General features: G+C 42.5%; 1 protein-coding gene across 9 annotated transcripts in view; it reads left to right on the forward strand.

The window, feature by feature from the left end:
• The window catches only part of SLC6A6 (solute carrier family 6 member 6), a 61,260-nt gene that overhangs the window by 10,296 nt on the left and 28,170 nt on the right, over positions 1-22,794 (forward strand). For 5 of the 9 annotated variants that reach the window (XM_068154122.1, XM_068154124.1, XM_068154121.1 and 2 more), the window contains 3 exons: positions 14,764-15,003; positions 15,563-15,697; positions 18,118-18,352. In XM_068154122.1, coding sequence (XP_068010223.1) covers positions 14,775-15,003; positions 15,563-15,697; positions 18,118-18,352 — 599 coding nt within the window. In that variant the 5' untranslated portion in view covers positions 14,764-14,774. Of the gene's footprint in view, positions 1-1,908; positions 1,966-14,763; positions 15,004-15,562; positions 15,698-18,117; positions 18,353-22,794 lie in introns of all 9 variants that reach the window. The other 4 variants (XM_068154120.1, XM_068154125.1, XM_068154126.1 and 1 more) reach the window with 1 other exon arrangement.

The following is a 22,794-nucleotide window of genomic DNA, read 5'->3' on the forward strand; positions in this document are numbered from 1 at the left end:
CTGAGGAGATGGAGACTGTTTTCTGAGCATTAGGGAAGAATCTATACAGTAACAACAAAAGAGCATGGCTCAGATCCTAGAATGGAATAGAATTAACCAGGTTGGAAAAGACTTTCGAGATCATTGAGTCCAACCTATCACCCAACACTATCTAGTCAACTGAACTAACACCCCATCCAGTCTCTTCCTAAACACCTCCAGTGCTGGTGACGCCACCACCTCCCTGGACAGCCCATTCCAATGGCCAATCTCTCTTTCTGTGAAGAACTTCTTCCTAACATGCAGCCTAAACCTTCCCTGGTGCAGCTTGAGACTGTGTTCTCTTGTTCTGGTGCTGGTTGCCTGGGAAAAGAGACCAACCCTGACCTGGCTGCAACCTCCCTTTAGGTAGTTGTAGACAGCTCCCCTGAGCCTCATCTTCTCCAGGCTAAGCAACCCCAGCTCCCTCAGCCTCTCCTCACAGGGCTTGTGCTCCAAAACCCTCCCCAGCTTTGTTGCCATTCTTTGGACACATTCCAGCAACTCAACATCTTTCCTAAACTGAGTGACCCAGAAAGTCTTGGAAGTCTTGGTTCAGGCACAATTTCAACTGTGTTCCACGCAATTAAACAGTTCATCACAGTATCATGAGATTCAGGATGAGGGAATGGGCAGAACAGGCCATTATTCACCGTTGCTGCTCATGCTATGGTCAAGACCATATTCCCAGATCACCATTTGGAACCTGTTGTGTTAACTGCTGAAGAAGACACCTGCGGCAACACAGTCCAGATGCACCTTTTATAAACCAAAAGCCAGGAAACAAAATATTGGTATTGGCAGTCATTGTATTTGGCCCAAACAGAACACAACACCATTGGGGAAATAATTGACTCTTGGATAAACAGGGAGCAACAGAGCTGTAGGCTGTTTGTTTATATTTTTCATTCCAGGTCACATCTTGAGACATTTAGGCTGTTCAACACCTGTGAAATAAGCTGCAAAGACCTATAAATGCAGGATCTAATTCTCACCGGATTTAATCCAGCGTGGCTTTGTTGATTGCAGTAGTATTGCTATTGATTTATCATTATGTATCAGGGTCAGACCCCCTTTTCCAGGAATCAGTCCTGCTGACCTTGAAATCCATGGCACCCTACTGTAGCTCTGAGTCCCTACATGGGCAAAATCCTATTGTCCACTTCTGTCTTACTGATCTGATCGACTTTTTGCTAACGGATAGCGCTGGCTTCAGTGGATTTATGTCAAATATATACACGTGTTAGGTAGACCTTGCCTATGTAGGATTTGTTCCCCCATTAAATCATCTTGGTATGATGGAAAGCTCCACTAGAACTCTGAGGCCATATTCTCTTGGTGGTACTCACAAGTCATATTGTAGCCTGGGCTCATTTGAATCGTCTTGATTACAGGAGAATTGTAATTGCATACAGTGTCTTCTGTCGGTGCTCAGTCCCTGCTTTTAAGCATCTCCAATGTCTTATTAACAGTAAAAACTGGATTTCCAGTCTCCTCCTGCTCTTGGGTAGAATCATTGAAAGATAGATGCTTTGTTGTTTGTTTTTTTTTTTCTCCTTCAAGTAAGAGAGTTTGCTTACTTAGAATAGAATTAACCAGGTTGGGAGAGACCTTTGAGTCCAATGAGTTAGAGCTGATTTGTGTTTTTTAAGCGGAGTAAGCATAGGAAGTGCACCTTCCCCTGGCAGGGAGAGAATTCAGCACTTTCCAGAGAGATGGCTCTGTGTGTCTCCAGGAGATTGACTTCCCTCGTAAGAGAGGAGAACCGTTTCTGTCATAGATGCTTCAGGGTTTGCTCTTTCATGGGGTGCTGGCACACAGAAAGCTTGGGTTTTGCCAGGTAACTGAGTGCCTCCTGCAAGGTATTGAGTGCCCTCCTATCCTTTGCAGCCAAAAAGGAGTTGATTGCTCTTGGCATCAGGCAAATCTGGACCCAGAAGACCACAGGTAGTATTTGCCAATTATTTATGTGCTTTTGCATGCCAGAGGTTGTCTGAATTGGTTTATCTAGCATACAAGAGATCTCAAGTGTTCATGTTTGCCTGCCACTAAAAGAGTTACTTATGTTTTTTAAATATATAAAATAACACAATAAGAAGCATGACATTTACTGCATTGCCATGAACAAATTAACACCTCTCCCCCCCCCCCCCCAAATTAACTACAGTCCAAGTAACTATTAGCTCTTTAGAGCTATTGTGAATATGCCAGTTTACTGTGGCACAGTGAGTCACAGGACACATTGTGGAAAGCAATATTTGCTTGGCATGCATTGTAACATTCAGTAGGGTTTTTGTTTGGTTTTCTTAAAGGAATGTTTTTATTCCAACAATAACATGGGTATTGTCTGATACTCTGCCACCAGGGACTGTTGCTTACTTTGTAATTAACCTGGAGCTCACCCACTGTATGTACCCTCTGTATCTTTTCCCCTCCAATCACTTCTATTGTATGTGTGTGGTATCAGAATATTAAGACTGAGCCTTTCTTTTGGTATTGTCTTTTCATTTTCTCTTAATCCTGTTCTCCCTTTTCCTCTTCATCTTCTTTCTTTGTCCAATAGGGAAATTCAGATTGTTTCTAAGGCAAAACTGTTCACCCTGAGAGGAGTGAAGCAGTGGGACAGTAGCTCAGATATTGCACAGTCTCCACTCTTGGAGTTTTTCTGATTCTAACCAGATAATGCCATCAGCAACTCAGTCTGATTTCGTTGTTGGTTCATCTTTGAGCAACAGATTGGGCTATGTGACCTCCAGAAGTCCCTTCTAACCCACATTATTTAATGATTTGGTTTAATACCCAGTTCCCGTTCTATTTCAGTCATGGTGTTGTGTGTGTCATTAACTCCTTGCTCCCCACTGGAGTCACTCTCTTTCATACCAGCATAGAACAGGAGTGACTTTCTGAAGGTCAGTGAAGCTACAGTAGTTTTACTCACATAGGATCAAAATCAAGATGTAAGTGATAACCTCAGATGAAATTAGTAGATGAAATTTGGGCATCTCTGAAATGAGTTGTAATTTTTTACCAGAATCTTACTTGAGATCTCTTTAGATCATCATTTAGTGCTGATTGAAGCTACCAGTTAAAGAGCTAGATGCATTATTATATCAGGATGGTAAATATTTAAAAAGTGAAGATCACCTTTTTTCCCCGTTCGGTTACAAGTCTCATTCTCTAGCAGCCTTGAAGAGAGCTTTTGGGTATTTAGAATTTAGCAAGTCACCAGCTGCCCTTGCTCTACTGATACATGCTGATTTCCTCATGTGGCTGTAACTATGTGAGGGAGTTAAGGCTGCACAGAGCATCTGCTCCTTAGCTAAACGCCTTCCCAGCCCTGGAACTGCCTGCCAAAGAGCTTCAGACATGCAGAGAAGCGTCTGCAAGCTCTATAGGGTAGCAAATTTTCATGGGTTAGCCCATATGCTAGCCAAAAAATGTCCATTGGCAGAATAATGTTATTTTAATTCTGCTGAAAGAAAGCAAACCCATGCTGAGATTCACCGTATCAGAGTAGGGAATTTTCAACAACCACCTAACCCTTATTAAAAATAAGAAGGAAGAAACTCCCAGTTGCTAGGAAAAAGAAACATGGGAATAGTTTTACAGAGCTGCTCTTTTAAGCCTGCCAAGATAAGGTGATTTTTTCTTTCTTCTCCATATCTCTCCTTTCTCAGCAAGAAGTATAGTTCTTATTGCAAACACTTTATTTCCTATCAAGCTTCATCAAAAGTAAAGTTTGCAAATGGGGCTACTGTGGTGAACTGAGGAAAAAGTAAATATGAACAATCAATAGCCTTTGTTGTCCCTTTTTATGCAAGGCAGGATCTTCTAAAATCAAGATTTAACAGGATAGACTTGCTTTCATGTACTTCTGGTGATTGCTGTCCTCCCTCCTCTGTAACTACATCAGTTCCCTCTCCTTGTACAGACCCTCCTAAGATGATTCAGGAAGTTGCTTTTTTGGGTGTGAAGAAGGTGATGTGCTGTGTAGAGGGAATATGGTAGCAGAAGATACTACTATTTAGCAGGGTTAAAGATCCTTTCTCCTGCAGGCTATAAGACTATAACTCAAATGTAGTAGATAACATTCGCATGAGGCATTAAAAGTCATACATCTGACTTTGAATAAGTTGGATTTCTCCTTCTGTAAAACTCTGAGGAGTTCCTGTCACTTCCTTACAAAAGTTCAGAAAAGTAAACCAAAGGAAGTTCTCTCACTTTCTAGCATGAGTTTACATCAGGAGGGGTTTTATGGCTTTCTCAACTGTTTGTCATGTACCCATCATTTATGGTGGAACTGCAAACAGTTTCCCACCTGTCTGCAATTAGCTTTTGTGCATGGAAAAAAAAACCAAACAGTTGTAGTATTGATGGAAACAGCTTTGGATATTAAAGGTTAATGTGCCACAATGGCTTCTAGAATGATCCTCAGCTGTTCACTGGTTAACAGGAGTAGGTTAAGTTTACAGTAGTTAAGCTAGGACTATAAAAACAACTTGCAGTGAAAACTATCAGCAGATGTTTCTTTGAAAAGATAAGAGACAGATTAAAAAATAGTAATGCTTTTCATATACTGTCATGCTGTATTTGGGGGTGCTTACCAGCAAAAGCCAACAGAAAAGCAAGTGCCTGTAGCCTGTGGGCTTGACACTGCTGTAAAGGTAGGACTGTGGATACTTGTTTCTTGTACTGGTGTCAGCCTTGCTCTTAAGAAATTTCCTTTGGAGGCAGCAATTCCAGGGTGAGTTCGGAGGGCTTTTGTCCAAGTGGTGTGTGGGATCAGGATTTTGTTTGTGCTTGGTGTGTGCTCTGCACTTTGCAGATCGTGGTATGCAGAAGTGGTTTATATATTAGTTTCCTTGGAAAAGTAAAGTATTTGTCCTGGCAGTATTTGGTTTTCATTTCTCTTGACATAAAAACAAGCGCAGCTCTCCATGTGTGAAAGCTGATGTCAGAGGCTCATGGCAAAAAGGACCTGAAAATATTCCTCTGACTGGGAATCAGCCTGACTCATGTCATATGTAAAAGCATATCGGGTTAGTGGTCAATACCAAAGGTTTTACTTCCAGCTGAGCCCCTCAAAACAGATGGGTGGTGATCAAAATGCTGTGACTTGCAAAATACCGCCCATGGAGAGACCATAGGACATAGCAGTATTCCTTCTGAAATGCCATCCAGAAGCATGGTGAGTGACTCTGGCCAGCCATGGAAGCTCAGAGAACGGAGCTGGAGCTGGAGACTGAGCCAAGGCTGTTCTGAGATTAAACAAAACATGCCAGTGTCCAGCCGTGTAAGCCAGCACCTGGCACCAGCTGCATGAAAGCAAATAAATACCATAGTGTCTACATAGCTTTGCTTTCTCTCGGATGTGTGAAAGTCTACAGTTCGCCAACCTGTTTTGCAGTGTTGCCTTCTCTGTGAGCTTGTTCATCAACCCTGCCACTTCTTCTTTTAGCATATCCTCTGCAGAAACCCCCCACGCTCCGTTTTGCTCTGCTCTGTCAGGAGTTTTAATTTCCTGTGTGAAACTTCATATGCTGAAAGTTTCTGTTCCTTTTTTGTTTTTTCCCTGAAGAAAACAACAACATTGAATTAAACACAGGCTGTGTAGGGAACCTGGTGGCTGAAGGGCTGTGGGCAGTGGTGCCCTGGCTGAGCACTGCAGTCACCCAAGCACCAAGGTTTGGTGGCAAGGGTTGTTGCTCCACATTAGCCCCACATCGTAAAAATCCACTGCTCATTTCCGTCACTGATTCATATTTTTGCTGATAATTACTGCCAATATAGAGGAGAAGTCAAGAATAAAATCAGAAGCAGCTCACTCTTATCATTAAGTTTTAGAGTTCCTGGCGCTGTCCTCAGGGCTTCATAACCTTCTCAGGCTTTACAGCCCTGTAATGGGCTAACTCTGCTGACTGCCTGCGTGCGATAGCTGTTTTCCTGGTACAAGTTAGCTGGCTGTTTTCCACCCCCACTGCTGTGTTGCACAACTCTTCCTTCCATTAATGTACTCCAGAAAAAAAATAATCAGGTGTTATGCTGATGTGGCACAGGACAAAGAAGAAAGGATTGTTCTCCTCCACCCATGCTGGATTTGTGGGAATAAGGTACTATATGACATGTTTAAACAGCTGCCACCGGTGGGATAGAAATCTGTCCTCAGTTAATGTTTTCAGTTAAGCTGAATGAGTAGAGGTGGTAAAAACACAACTCTCTGTGAAGGTGGCCTAGGCAGGTATGACAGCAGGCTGGTTACAAAGCTGATCAAAGCCACTTGTGGGCCTGACAAACTCTGCTTGTTTTTCCCAAACCTTGTAATCTTCCCCATATATCAGTTTTTCACTTATTTGGAAAACATGCTGGAAAAGTGCAGTGATCTTCTTTTACAAGAAAGCCCTGACCTCTAGAATTAGTACTCAGTAAATGTAAGGCTAAATTTAGAATTAGTTGAAAAAGAAATTATGGCAGTGGAGTAATTTATCCCCAAGGAAAAATCACTTTGAACTAATGAATTAATACGTTTTATTCCACATTTACTTCACTGAACAACAAGCACTTTGTTTCTCTTCTCTGTACCAGGGCACTGCTCAGTTACTGTAGTGCAGAGGTTGCTGTCTGATATTATTGTGCCTCAGAAGCGCTTTGCAGATGTGTCACATTGAATCAATACCTTGTTAATCACATGCCAAAAATTCAATAGGCACAGTGCACACCACTGACTATTCAAGTTCATAAGCTTTGTGGGCGTTAATGGAGTTTTTTTGCCCCTTTTTTTTTGACAGCAGGATGAGGGACATCCCTTAAAGATGTCAAGGTGGTTTCTTTGTGGCTGTAGAACTAGTTTAATTGACACCAAGACTTGCTGGAGAATTGCAATCCACTCAATAGCAAACTTCCAGAACTGAAAACAATATACAAAGATGCTTGTTTCTTTGGTCAAGAGTTGTGTAACTGCAGGATACAAGGTGGTTGAAGAGCTGAGGATGTGCACAGCTTGTTTAATCTTTCTCAGCAATGCTCATCTCACTTGGAAAGCCATCACTTTGCCACACCACTTGGATATACTGCTGCATTTTTTTAAGGGCCCTCTTAAAGGCAAGGGCCTTGAGATGTGGTGTCACCCAGGGAATTATTGGTTTGTCACTTTCAGAATGGGAGAGCTTATGTATCAGAGGAGTATGCAGGCAAGGAAGCAAAGAGCTTGGTGCTGCCTTCCAGCCTGTTGACAGTCAGGAGGCTGTTAGCTGGCATGCCCGGAGGCATTACATTAGGTCAGCAGTTAACTTCACTGTGAACAAAACCACATGTTAACTAGATGTTCTCCCACACATAATTACCTATATAGTGTGCAACAAATGAGCAGTTTTCTTTCATTGTCCATGCCATTGCCAACCTTTGCTTTCAGACTGTCCTTCCCTGTGGTCATCATTGCAAGAGTCACTCTTGGCTTTTATTCTTTGAGAAGGGGACTGAACAGTAGGACCATAGATCTCCTGTGCAAGATGCTTTGTTTCGCACTGAGATACAGGAGACACTGTGCCTACAGAGGATTGTGGTGGGATGGGGTCATAACCAGTGTGATGCAGTATGACAGTCTTCTGCTTCACTGTAGCCCATTCTGTTTCTCATTGACCACTGTGGGGGCCAGGGCTGCCCAGAGCCCTCTCACAGGGAAGCCAGGCTTTGTCCATCTGAGGCTGGGAAGCATGACCTTCACTTCAGCCCCTATGTTTAGGATCATGGTCACGTTACCTCTGAAACCTATTGGTGTTTGTTTATACTCATTCTCCTCCTTTCCAGCACACAATGAGAAAGGAGTTTTTCATTTCCTCCTGTTCTGGGTTTAGTTGTAACTACTTTGTTCTTCCACATAAGCAGAACAAAATGAGCATCTACTGTGATAACATGACTGCAGATTTTTCTGCTGCTGAAATCTGAGCGAAGATGCAGGATTTTATAACAGCTCTGTGCTGTATCTATTTGAAGCATTTGAAGAACATGAATGGAAACAACAGGGAGGGAAAAAAAAACATGTTGGGGGAAAAAAAACAACCTTTTGTTCAGACCACAACTGCTGAAAAAGAAACTACATTAAGCCCTGAGCTTTCCTTTCAGAATAGACTTCAGCTTTATAGAGGAGTGCATTTTGCTCCTAGTGGGGGGAAAAAAAAATCAGTAGCAGATTTTCCAGTCAATCTTAGAAGACTGAAAATAAGTGTCATGGTGAAAGGAAATGATGAAGAAGTGAGAAGGGAGATGGCAAAAGTTGAAGGGAAAACTGAGAAAAAAGAAAAGACAAATGGATAGATGTTTCAATTACTAAGTACCCATACCCAAGGAAAAGTCATTAGAAAAAGAGGAATCCATTAAAGGACAGTGAGATGTAGTTCAGGGAATTTTTAGAGGCATTTTCAAGAAGAGAGTCACTGTGGGCAACAAAGGCAGAGTTATTGTTTTGCAGAAAATGTAGTATCTTGTTCACTGATGCAGAAAGAACTTGGGATGTGAGTGAGGGACAATAAATTAAGTCAGGTGCTCTTTGGATACTGGTGTGGCCTCAAGGGCTGCCAAGCATAAAGGCTTTTTCTTCTGCAGGTCAGAAAGACTTGTGCTGAAGCCATAAGTTTGGTCAAGGGGCTGTTTATTTTAATCATATATTGATTGGCTTAACCACACTGCTCCAGGAGGGAGGGAAAGCTGTCAACATCAAGAATTACAGCTTTCAAAGTTCCAAGTAATCCTAGGAAATGAGCCAAACACAATAAATGGAGTCTTATTTGGGACCTACTACTGTTGAAATCAGTAACAGCTTTTCCATTGCCTTCAGTGAGAATGGAAGCTGCTTATTTGAAGAGCAGCTCTGATGCAGCAATCAGGGCAGCTAAGTCTGAAATATTTATGAATATAAAATAATAATAATAATCATTGGAAAAAGAACCAACCCACAAATAGATTGGCAGATCTATAAAAGCTCATTTCTTTTCTAAGGGAAGTTGACTTGGATTTCCAAGATACAGAATGAAAAAAAAAGGCAGAAAAATAAGAGAGGTGGCAAAGTCTAAAGAAGCAGTGAGCTAAAGCAGGATTAGAAAAACTAATTATAATTTGATAAACAGATGTCTTTCAAAAGTCATTGAGACAGAACAGGAGGAGAGAGCACTTAGAAGCCCAACACATACAGTCTGCGCAGGCTGAACTTAGTAGAAAAGGGTCCCTGAAAGCAAAAGTATTGGTGATACACATCACCCTGCAAAAATAGTCCAGAAAATCAGCAGTAGGGCCATACAGTCATTCCTCAGGCAGTGTTCCCAGAAAGGTCAGAGGCATTCTTGAGCATGTATTTTGCTTGTAGTTTTCTAATGGAAAAGGAGCTAGAAAAGAAATGTTCAGTTATGATTCTAGTCATTCATTCAGTATGCTAAATCCCTGTTGAAGGTTGATGTGTTGACCAAGAAAGAAGCAGCTCCTTTGCTGTGGTTTCTGATGTTTGGAGAATGGAATAGAATAGAATAGAATAGAATAGACCAGACCAGGTTGGAAAAGACCTTTGAGATCATCAAGTCCAACCTATCATCCAACACCATCTAATCAACTAAACCATGGCACCAAGTGCCCCATCCAGTCTCTTCCTAAACACCTCCAGTGATGGTGACTCCACCACCTCCCCGGGCAGCCCATTCCAATAGCAAATCACTCTCTCTATGAAGAATTTCATCCTAACATCCAGCCTAAACCTCACCTGGTGCAGCTTGAGACTGTGTCCTCTTGTTCTGGTGCTGGTTGCCTGGGAGAAGAGACCAGCCCCTACCTGGCTACAGCCTCCCTTCAGGTAGCTGTGGACAGCAATAAGGTCTCCTCTGAGCCTCCTCTTCTCCAGGCACCCACAAATATTTACAAATAAATATCTGTGCATACAGGCAGTCTGTGATTTTCATCTTTTCATCAGCATTTGGAAAACATTTGTTCTGAAGACTGAATTTTAAAAGATTATTCAATTAGGTAGCATCCACAATGAATTTGTGCTCTGACCCTGTGTTGATCACCTGTCCTTGCCTAGGAGAAGCTTGGAGTGGATTGTTACAGGAATCCTAAAGCAGAAATTGATCAGTGTGTTTAAAGATGTGTAATCCATGGGTTTGTCTGTAAAACAAAACCAAGCAAACAAAACAAACAAAAAAGTCAGTGGTTCAGCAGTAATGTGAGTTGTGTCCTGACAACCAGCAGGTCCTGTCTGTGCTGGTGGCTTTTCGCCATCTGCATCTCTCATTGTCTGATCCTTCTGCCCAGCACCTCCCCCTTCCTTGTAGCCCTTCTTTTTTGGCATGTTATGAAGGATTATATTTCAGTGACAGTATTTTTTAAAGGGTATGGGTTATCTGAGGGACAGGCAGTACGTGTGCAGATATGATAGCTGTTCCACAGTAGCTAGCCCAAGCCCAGTTGGCTGGGAATGCCCTCTCTTATGGCTAATCTTTTGGTATTTTCAGCTGCGCACCGAAGATGGTCATGGAGAGCAACACGAGAGCTTGGGTTATTGCAGGGGGTGTTTCACATGAGGAAATTTCTGCATCAGGCACAGGGACAGACACATGATTCTCCTGCAGAAAGAGCCCTTGAGGTTCTTCTGGCTGTACGGGGGAGCAGGTGCCCATGCTTGCTTTCATGTTCTATTTTCATCACGTTTTAGCAGCATCAGCTTGACAATCAATAACATCATCCTCAGTTAATTAGGGTTTGTACCAATGTATGTGAGAGCAGATCCTGAGTTTGACCCAGTCTGGATCCTTTTTCTCCTTACTTTTGAATCAGGCTTTAGCTGTTTGGGTGGACTCAGCCTAGTAGCACACTGTAAACAGCAGGCTGGACTGCTGCTTTTTTTTCTTTAATCCATATTAAGTTCATCAGATGAAGCCAGAGCTTCCTGGGGCCATCTGAAGCTTCCTGGTGGGGGTACTGTCACAGGCAGATGTGGCTCCTGGAAGGCAGACGTGTGTCTCTGGGAGGCAGACATATGCCTCAGACTTGGATCACTCCTTGTAAGAGCATTTTCTTACAATGTATTTCCTTGGGGGAATCAGATGGACTTAGATCTCGGATACCATCCCCACTAAGTGATACAGTAAAAATAACCTATTATTCTCTGGTTCTGACCTGGGTGGTGACAACATATTGTTTCAGCATCTCTGCCAGACTATTTCCCTTAAGAGCCATTTTAACCTCACCCAGTGGGACATAACTAAAGGAAATGAAACTCCAACCCCATTAAGGAAAAAGACAATGCCTTTCACTAAACAAACTGAATTTTCTTGGCTTTTCTTCGCCAAGGAGAATCGCCCGTACCCCCCACCCTTGCAGCCTTTGTAGACAGTTCCTGTAATTGGGAATGGCTGGGTGGACACCAATGGTTGGCAGCAAAGGGGGATAAATCCAACATCCCTTGAACGTGACATGGGCTGGGACCGCAGTCCCAGGTGGCCGCTTAGCGTCAATTCTTATGGTACTAGTGGACGGTACTTACGTGCCTGCCAGCCACAGCTGCCGGCCCTTGAAAGACAATTGGGAGTTGAGCAAGAGTGGGTAAGAGATGTGCTGTAAAACTGGGCTGATGCTAATTTTGTGCAGGCATTAAATAGGTACTATATTGTGCTTCCACGAGTGAGAGCTGGTGACTTGCCACAGAGTTATGGTGGCCCATCCCTTGGCACTCATATGGTCAAGTGGCCACCCCAAAATCAGGCCTGACCTTGAGAAGTTGTCATCTGTGGGCTTAGGAGAAAGAACATGATCCCTCTTCACACTCCAGCTAAGACTGAAACAAAATTTCCCCTCAGTAAATTAGGTTTCCAAGCATGGCAATTAATTTGGGGTGCCTTAAGACAAATTAGAAATCCCTTTTTAAAATGCAGTCCCACACAGTTATGATGTAGGAGTCTGAAAAGGTTTCACACCCTGTGTGTGGGTAATTAGGACAAACCACAGGGCGATCACCTTGTCCCAGGGAGAGTTAGAGTTTACAGAATGCAATCAGTCACTCAGGCTTGCAAATTCTGGGTAGAACTGAGTAACACCTGAGTCAAAGTAAATCCACAAACAAGAAGATCAGAGCTGGCAGGAAAATAGAGAGGTCTGTGTCACGAAAGAAAAGTAGATTGCAAAAACCATTGCAATCCCCAAAGAGTTTTTAATCTCAGAGGTAGCTAATGTCTGTAGGTCCCTCGGGTTTTTGGCATGAAGGTAACCCGTGCGCCCAGTGTTCTCTTTGGGGGTATTTCCACTATCAGTCCCCATGGGGAGCACCTGAACTCCTATTTCAAACCTTAATCCTGCAGGGATCTAGCAATCTGCATATCTCTGTTTCACTGAGCAGGTTTATGGCTGTCCCAGCAGTTCACAAAAAAAAAATAAGAGTCTGAAAAAAAACCAAGAGCATAGTCCAAACTCTAGGCATGAGTTACTCTCTCTTTTGCACACTTTCTTCCTCTGTTGATGAGTGTTCCTGTAACCCCTGGGAAGAACAGCTATGAAAATGGTCCAGATACCCTCCATTCCTCAGCCTAGAATAGACTGTTGCCTGATGGTTATGACATTCTCCTGCCAAATGAAAGATAGGGATTCAAGCAGCACAAATAGGAAAAGAAAGTGAAATTGGGCTGTCTCCATTCCTGGGTGCTGCTGCAGTGAGAGCAGGACACCAGCCACCTTGTAGGTACCTCTCTGAAGAAAAGCTGTTGCACCTACTTTTTTTTCTCCCCCCCCATCAAGAGATACCTCCAGGGCATAATGCAAGGTGGTACATGTTTGGAGCTTGGATTGAGATGCAGATGTCCCAGGGAGACTAAGGCTCCTGTGCATCCCTCTTGAAGTCACCTCAGTAAATCTCCATGCATGGTACCAGGCACACAAATTAGGTATTGTGAATTCCCCCAAAGCAGCCAGGTGGCTAAAGGCTGTTATAGAGCTGGCCCTACCATTTTTATTCAGTTACTACACTACATTATCTCATACCACGTCTCTAACAACAACAAGTGGGCAATATTTTAGAGGAATGTGTCCTACCCTCATACCCCTGAGGTGGGTGATGATGATCCCTCACCCTGTGATTAATTTTCTCCCTCTGTGAGCTCTCTCTGCTGCTGACCAGGAGTTATTGCAGCTATTCTTATCACCTCTGTGCAGTCAGCTGTGGCCTGTTTGGAAAAAAACACACCACCAGTAGAAAGTCATAATAATTAGCACTGTCAAGATTAAAGTCAATTTTTAGATCATGTCCTGATATACAGCTGGTGTTGCAATACCTGCTGTCCAAAGGCCATGTGGGGCAGACATCAAGCTGCTGTGGTTTGTGAAAATGTTAGCCTTCTGAAACTTCTTCCATGGTGGATGGAAAGATTGACGAGTACAGAGATGCATATCTGCCTCAAATCATGTTCAGATTAAAAACTTCCTGCACAGATAATGTCAATGCAGGTTTCAGGTCACTGACACAACCTAAATCAGGTTAGAGATCAAAACCAGCAAGCAGGTACAAGAGAGGCTTGCAGCTATCAAGTGGGATAATCTGTAGTGCAATTTACTGTGTGACTCTGTGCCCATAATGACATGTGGAAGCAGGGAATGGTTGTGGTCTGGAATAAACTCACTGGTTTGCCTGGTTCTGATGAAAATTTCATGTGCTTTTCAGCATCAAAACACTATACAAAGATAACCAGTCAGATCCAGCTAAAGTCACTTGAGTTACGTGGGGACTGAGTTGGCCTCATACACCTGAGATCTGAGTTCATATAAAAGCTACAAGTTATTCTTAAATTGTTTTCATTAGGAAATTCAGAAATAGAATGGCACTTCCTGGAGTAATTCTTTCTATTACCATTTCTACACAATGCATGAGACTTTGAACATCATTAAAGTACATATAAAATCAGCTATGATTTAATGTTTGGGGTTTTGCATCAGGGGTCTCATGCCACTGACTTTTTAATTAACTAAGGAGCCATCATTCTTGGCAAACTGCTCAACTGCATAGGTGAGTGTAAGGCAATAATCCAATAATTGAATATAAAGGCTTATTTTTGTCCCTTTGTTGATGTCAGGGGAAAACAGCACAGTTCTGAAAATGGAATAAACTGAAAAGATTCCTTCAGTTCCTGCAGGCTGATTGGAACAAATGTCTTTCCATTACAGTTTTTATGAATGTGTAGTTTCCTGAAAGGTTTACAGTACTTCAGGGAAAGGAAAGTGCAGGCAGTAAGTGATACAGGATGGTTCAAGTTATTGGGAAATGGAGGAATGGGATTTATCTGGAAGGGTGAGATTTACTATCCTGGTATATTTCCCTTAAATGTTTGAAAAGGATTCAAATGCAGTGATTTGTACCTTATTATGGGCATGGAAACAGGATGAGAAACTTGCTCAGAAAAAAAGGATTCACTGGTGCCAATGGAGGTTTTATACACCTTTGTCTGCAGCCAGCAGGTAGGCAGCAGTGTCAAACCTTTGCTATCCCCTGCATTGAGTTGGTCATAGAGAGGTGACTGCAGAGTCTAGGAGTGGTTCACCTCTCCTTATCAGTGAAGGCAACAAATGTATTTTCATATCTTAGCTGGATGAATGGCACTGGTTTTTACAGAATGAGTTTGGTTAAACAGTTCTTGCAGTGTTAGAGAGATCTGCTGCAGGTAAAAACTGTTTAATAAAGCCAGGGTTGTTGGTGTTTGTTTCCCTCCCCCCCCCTTCTCTATGTAGAAAGCAGAAATATGGCAACAAAGGAAAAGCTTCAGTGCTTGAAAGATTTCCACAAGGACATCCTCAAACCTTCCCCTGGCAAGAGCCCAGGGACCCGGCCTGAGGATGAGGCAGAAGGAAAGCCACCCCAGCGGGAGAAGTGGGCGAGCAAGATTGACTTTCTGCTGTCCGTGGCTGGGGGATTCATTGGTTTAGGCAACGTCTGGCGGTTTCCCTATCTCTGCTACAAGAACGGCGGAGGTGAGCATCTCTGCCTTTCAGTCTGTCTCTGTCTTATGCTTACTATTTTACAGTGCCTTCATCCATCTTTTAAAAAGAATATTCAGACCTCTGTTTTTGGCCTGCTTCACTAGTCTTTGGGAGATACTGTTTTGTTTCTTAATAGTTTGGGGTTTTTGGTCAAAACTTAATTAGGGATAAGCAACAGCAGCAATTTAAAATCCCATGCTTCTGCTACAGTTGAGTCTGAAGTTTAACCAAAAGATACTGAGCTATTAATGCAGAGCAGTAGAATTCCAGGCCAGGGGATTTCAGAGTAAGAGCATTCTCTTGTGTGCTTAACCCTATTGTTATTGCAGATTTTCATTTAAAGAAGGTAAGACAATGCCCTTGTATATATGGGCCCATTCCTTTTGCAGACCCCATGAACAAAAACACCTCAGAAGAAGATTGTTATACAGTGATACTAAAGTGTCAAATGTTTCTTAGTTTGTACATGTCTCTCACCACTTTTTAGACTGTCTTGCACAAGTTGACTCACTTCATCTCAATTTTGCACTATTACATTTTTTCTCAACAGGTGCATTTCTTATACCTTATTTCATTTTCCTGTTTGGGGGAGGTCTTCCCGTGTTTTTCCTGGAGGTGGTGCTAGGACAGTATACCTCTGAAGGTGGAATTACATGCTGGGAAAAGATCTGCCCTATTTTCACTGGTTAGTACATCTTCTTGTGATTTACTGCTTAAAGGTCTTTCTGTAAACTATGTGTAGCAACACTAGTCCCCTTATCTCTGTTAATTCAGCTATTTGCTGTAGCAATTGAGGGTATGATACTGGCTCGTAGAAAGGTAGAAGTCAGAGAGTCTTAAAGGACAAAATAAGGTATTGATTTTGATGCTATCATCTTGCTAACTGTCAGAACTGCTGATAAACAAGAAAGAAATTGCATATTATGTCTTTAAAAAGCACACTTTCTTCACAGGTATCAGAGAAAGTATTGTTTTGGAAGGTTAGGTGGCCTTAGTGAAAGCATCTTCAAAATATTCTGCTCTGGAAACCAAAATCCTTCTGCCATGTGGAAGCTTATCATTGACATCATCCCACTGTAACTGATACAGCTGAAAGCTGGGTGGCATTCTATGGTAGGATACAGGAACAAGATTTTCATCATAAATGAGGAGGTCCTGGCAAATGGGCATGTTGTCTGATGTTACTGAAGAGCCCTTGCCCAGCAAATGAAGGTGTTCAAGAGGGAATTGGATGTGGCACTTGAAGCCATGGCTTAGTTAGTCATGAGGTGTGGGTAACAGATTGGACTTGATCTCTGAGGTCTTTTCCAACCTTATTGATTCTATGAGGCTATGCTCACAGGAATTACACAAATGCTGCTCTGGAAGTTAACTAGAGTGAAAAATGAAACACAGGTTAGAAAAATTACCAAGGATGTGTGTCTTGTGTAGAGATGGCTGTTTGCAACCACGCAGCACAGTCAGAATCATGAGGAATAATTGCACTAAACAGAGCAGCGCTCTTCAAATCCCATTTGGAAAGAGTGGGCAGTTCATGCTGATGCATCTCTAGCTCTGCCGCTGTTGCTGTTCCAGGCATCTCTTTCACCTTATGTCACCCTAAGCAGAAGGAGGGCTTTCTCCTCTGCTTGCACTCCCACTGAATCCTCAGAATGCTGCTGAAGTTGATGTGCAGCTTTAGCTCCATTTTCTTCCTCCTCCTCCCACTTTTATGAAGCCTTTATTTTTTTGAGGAGGAGGAAGGAATGTTCCTTGTTTAAATAGCAGTGTCCTAGGCACCCATAAAGAGAAACTGTAGCTCTAATAATGTGACAAGCTCTATATCCTGAATGAAGTGCAGCTGTACAGAATAAATAGCACTTGCTTTCACCTGGAATAAAGATAATCTCCAGTGGTGAAGAATCTTGCTGCAGTAAGATTTGAATCTGTAAAATATGAGGCAGGTATCTCAGGCGCTGGGGTAGCTGTCAGAGGGGTATTAAAGGAAACCTCATAGCCTTTTCATCCTCTTGTAAGAGACAGAGCTAATTTTTTAAGGGAAATTGGCTTTTTTTTTTCACTTGTTTTTCCTAAATTGGAAACTATGGCCTTCTTGGAGCTAGAGCATTTTCAGGAAAGGGTGGCTTTCCAGAGTCCTCTCATTTTGTATTAAAAAACAAATAGTGACTGCTTGTGACAGCCATAGCGTGAATCTGCTGGTGGAGATAAACTGCCAAACTACAGCTGAGATAGCAGATTCAGGAGAACTGTGGTGGTGGTGGTGGTTAATTAAAACCTCCACTGGAGCAGCATTCAACCATCTCCTGAAGGTGTGTAGGACTCACCCTTATCTGCCCATGACCTTGTTTTTAAAAACAAACAAGGAACATTTTTTATCATCAAATATTGATAGCAGAGTTAAACATTGATCTAATTACCCAGAACATCTACAAGTACCATGCTTCCTTTTCACACGTGAAGTAGGGGCAGAAGCAGCAGCTTTCATATTGACAGCTTTGGATTTTTCCATTTTAACTCAAATATTTATTTTTTTTGGTACATACACTGGGCTGAACAGTTGAAAAATATGAGTGGTAACAGAGGCTGCCCAGCTTAGCTGCCTTCAAGGAAGCTTCTTAGGAGACAGTGTGGTGTGAATGATGTTGACCACATAGGGACCAGAGAAGTGAGATGGTCTGGCTCCCAAATAACCAAAGCATGATGACTTTCTTCTACTAAAACTTGAAATAGCTGTGTTAGTGTTAAATTGGGTATACATCCTGTCTGCTTTCCCTCTAGTGTCAGCAAACTATAGGCAGCAACTCAACCCCAGCTGCCTGGACTGGTCAGAGACAGTGCCAGGTCTGTGCTTATGTGTGATTAATTTGAGCTGAGTTGAGTTTATTGAGATTATATGGTCCTGCTCTGGCAGGGGGGCTGGAGTCAATGATCTCCAGAGGTCCCTTCCAACCCCTAATGTCCTGTGATGCTGACTTTCCATCAGCAGTGTGGCAGAACAGGATAAAATCCATGACGCAGTGGGAATAGCACCAGTTCCACAAGACAACAAGGTACCCTAGCAAGAAGCAGCTGTCATGTCTGCATACACTTCTTTTCTCTTGCCAGGAATTGGTTATGCTTCCATAGTGATTGTGTCCCTTCTGAACGTGTACTACATCGTGATCCTGGCCTGGGGACTTTACTACCTGTTCCAGTCGTTCCAGAGCGTCCTGCCATGGGCACACTGCCACCAGAAGTGGAACACGCCGACCTGTGTGGAAGACACTCTCAGGAAGAACAAAACACTCTGGATATCACTGAATGCCACTAACTTCACCTCTCCTGTCACAGAGTTTTGGGAGTAAGTACCCCCTTTTCATGGTGCCTTTGGGCCTCTTTGGTGGCATGCCAGAGGTCTAGCCTGAGGTCTTAAGGAAGTCCCATGGGGAATATTAGATAAGAAAAGAAAATTCCTCCAGCTGTCAGTTGTTTGACCACTGTTTGCTAGCAGTTTTCATCCATCCTGAGACAAACTGGTCAGTCTGGGTGCAGCAGAGGAAGGCATTAGATGTACGACTGCATTCATCTAAGGTGCACAGAGGGCCCTATAAACCCATATAATTTCTGGTTTGGGAGAAAGCTTGTTTCCTTCTTGGTTCGGATGATTGAAAAGCAGCGTGAGAACAGAAACAAGTCAATTCAGATGCCCTGGTAGCAAGAATTTACAATGGAAGCAGTGATAAATCACCTCATTGTGGTTGCCTTTCCCTCTTTCCTAACTGTTAGCCTTTGCAGTGCACTTTGTGAAGCTATAACACATCTCCCATCAGTCTAACAACAAAACAAGGGATTGACCTCACCAATAAAACTGGCAGAGGTGGTGAATGTTGCCCTATACTGTAGGTTTCTCAGGTCATCTTTGTTTTATCATTATTCTGTGCACTGTGAGGAGACTCTGTTTTGCCAGGTGCCTGGATTTCATCAGACCTGAACTTCTTATTCCCAGTTCTCTCTTATTTTTCAAGATTTGAATTGTATTGCATAACCTGATTTCTAAACAGGCATGACCTCAGACCTCTGTGTGTTTATATAGGTATCAAAACTCAAATCCAAAGGACCTACAAGTAGCTTAGGAAGACTTTTTTTTCCCTTTTTTTTTTTTTTTCTCTTCTCTTGCTCAATCAGTCAGTTAAAAGTAATTTCTGACTCAACTTGGCATTTTCAGCATGTTTAAAGTCCAATTTGGTCCCTGATCAACTTCTACCTACTTCTCTATTTTTACAAAGTGTCAGCCAATACCCAGAAGGAATTATGTTCCTCCTGACGATATTTGGCATGCATTGGGTTTGAAAAAAAAAATATATTCTGATGAACTGTGCTAGGATTTTTAATACAAGAGCCAAAATAGAAAGGGCAGTTGGATCTTGGATGTGTTGGTTTGTCAAAGGGCACTGGTAACCGTTGGGAGAGACGGGGTGCAGGTTGTGGGAGCAGTTGTTCTTAGGGTGTCATGAGCACTGCCTTTCCATGCTGAGTGACAGATACTTTCCCAGAAGGTTCCAGAAGTTTCCACCCCTCTAATGGGCTAAGTTGTGCCCCTGGAGATGCCATAGAAGGAGGAAACAGGGCTGGGAGTTGGAAAAGTGGTTGTAAAAGAAACAGTAGAGGCTCCAGGATTTCAGGGCACACCAGAGCTTTCCATGGGTAACAACACAGCAGGTACGTGGTGAAGGGCCTTAAGGCAAGGCAGCTTGTCCGTGGGTTGGAGGGAACAATGCTCCCAAGAGAGCAATTTAGAGATGGAGTGTTCAATTAAATTTCCACTAAAAGAATTCTACCAAGTTTCTGTCCTCAAAACCCCCCTGCAAGCTGAACTAAATCCTGTAGACTCAGCCTCACAGACGTAGTCAGATTGAAGGTGCCTGAGGCTGGAGGAAAAATCCTTGATCCTCAGAGCACTTTTCCCTTCTCTCCATGTTGATTTCACTGTTTTGGTAGCATAGCCAGAGCAAAGGTTGCTCACTGCTTTGCACTCAGAGGTGGCTTTCCTTGCACTTTGCATCTACTTTAACTTTTGTCCTCAAATAATGGTTTTAAATGTCGTGAACTAAACTCTTCCTTGGAGTCATGCTAGGGAGGAGGTTGGTTCTGTAATCCTGCTAATACAGACATACTGCCTACAGCTCACAGTTGCATTATGGGCAAAACTACCCTTAACAGACCAAGCTGACTTCAGGACCCATGGCACTTACAGAAGTATTAAAAATAGCTGTTCTGTCTTCATAAACAAGTATTGGCATCTTAAAGGAAGGGCAGAGATCATGCAGCCCTGCTGTAATTAAAGCAGCATAGCCTTTATATGGTGCAACTATTTAGTATCCCTGGCTCTTCCCCAGCCATGCTACTGCTCTTTATACTGATGAAATTAAAAGTAATTTGAAGAACTTTCAGGTACTTTGCCATCATAGGCAATGCCATCTGCCAGCCAGCCAGCTTCCCACATCTAAAGGACAGGTCAATAAATAGTCTTTAACTGAAGACATCCATCTGCTTCACGGCACGATTAATTCTGATTTAATTCAAAGGTTTGTGAGTATTTGGTTTCTGAAACCCAAGACCATTTGTAGTGTGGAACATTTACAGAGTGTCCTCATCAGTGCTGCTTTGTAAAACTAATGCTGCTCAGATATAATTGACCACATCGATGTGTTAACCCTTCGTGTTGAATACTATGTGTCCTTCTCAGCCTGGCTGGACGTACAGTACAGCCTGACATTTCAGTTCATTGGGATTAATGTTCTGTGCAAATCACATGCTTACTTGAGCAGCAATAAAAGGGGGTTAAGCAAATCTGGCTTTGTATCAGGGGACTTACCTCTTGGTATCACATGCCTCAGGTCTTATTTCTGAAGATTTTATTTTAAAGCCCAAAACCTCAGAGGTTTAAACACATATTAATACATAAGGGGTAAGTGTTACGGGGTAATTATGGCTGAACAAAAACTCTGATTGTTTGGTGCTGGCCAAGTGTTTATAAATATTTAGTAATCAGAAGACTTTATTCATGAAAATCCCAAGAAAGACCATCACATGCTAATGGCGTGTAACCCCAGAGGGAGCAACACAAAACCCAAACAAAATCTAGGGCAGCTGTCTCTGCCTTTGGGGGAAAACTTGAGAGTTTTAAACATTGTTTCTTATTGTCCTTCTAACAGTCTTCTGGTACAATTTCTTTACTGTTAGTTATTCTTGTCCATCCAACATGAAAGGGTGCTTCATCTTTCCTGGTATGAAATGTCCTGTCTGTGTTCCCTTGATTAATGAGCTGGAATATCCTTCAAGGATTGCATAACTCTACTCATTTTATTTTTGTTTATGTTCTAGCTCCAGTAATGGCTCCTATTACATTGCCATATTGCACATCACTAAAGCATACTGGTGCGTGAACTGGGTTCAAGAACTCCTGTTTACACCAAACTCAGCCCCAGCCTGTTGTCCCATTGATTATGTATGAGTGACAGTTAATGACAGCATCAAGGCTATAAATTAGAATTAGTCATAACTTCATGCCTAAATGGCATGAAGTTAGTGAGTGGACTTGGCTGAATCAAAGAAGCAGTGAGTTGTGTAATGAAATTAGAGAGCTAGTAGCTCAGCCTGGCTCCTGCTTCTTCCTGAACTTGAATTTTTAGGATATCACACATACAGGTTGAGTGCTTTTGCTGGAAAAATATGTTGGGTTAGATTTCAGAGAATCATTAAGGTTAGAAAAGACCTCTGAGGTCATCAGGTCCAATGTTCTACCCAATGCATCCATGACCACTAGACCATGTCCTGTAGTGCCGAATCTACTTGTTTCTTGAACACCTCCAGGTGTCATGAAACAGATTCCTTAAGCAGTTGGTTGTTGTGAGGTGAGGTAAGATAACCTAGGACAGACCAAGCCAGTACAGCTCTTGCTGTGCTTGCTTGACTCACCAGACAAAGGTAACATATCTGACTTTCAGTAGGTACCCTCCAAAAGAGCTTGAAAGTATTGCTGGGGCAAACTTTAGGTAAGATGACCACTTGCTTTCAGCTCCCTAATAAAAAGCAAAAAAGTCTTAGCTGAATGCCTAGTAGAGCTCTCTGTTCCAAAAATATTTGCAGTTAATTATTCACAGCTTCCTGAGAGCCAGCTCTATAGGTTTTAATATGATCTACTCCTTAGATTGGAAAATTGCCATTTATTTGTTTTTTTAAACCCTGGAAGGTTGCAGCTGAACTTAGTCATCTTATAAATGTATTTTCTTCTTTTGTACGTGCACAGCGGGTTTTTCCCCTGCTTTCTTTAGGCTCAGGTGGACCAGGACTGCAACTTTATGCCAAATATTCATTACTGAGGGGTTTCTCATAACTGTTGAATAGCTGTGCTGATTAGGGTAGACTTACCCTGTCTGGTGCCATTAGTCCTTTGCCATAACAAAATACACACACGTTCAGAGGGAATAAAGCCTTCGGTGTGAGTGCACATTTCACACAGGTAATCTAAGTGAATTTGGCAAACAGAGAGGCAAAAACAGATGGGTGAGGATTTGAGTCCTATTAAATTGGTCATGCCAGGGTTTTATTCCAAAAACTAATTGCAAAGGTTCCATCAGTGACTTCATTTGCTATTATCTCCATGGTAATGGGGGGTGGGGGGGGGAAAGGAGGCAAAAAAAAGCAACAAGAAAGAAGATTAATTCTGGAGAGAAACAGACCACGGTGCTTTGTCTTGTGCTGGATCCACAGGCAAAGCTACACACTCTACACTCATGGGTC

Source organism: Melanerpes formicivorus, unplaced genomic scaffold, assembly GCF_026170545.1.
Source record: "Melanerpes formicivorus ecotype bairdi unplaced genomic scaffold, bMelFor1.0.p_v2 SCAF_28, whole genome shotgun sequence".
Lineage (NCBI taxonomy): Eukaryota > Metazoa > Chordata > Aves > Piciformes > Picidae > Melanerpes > Melanerpes formicivorus.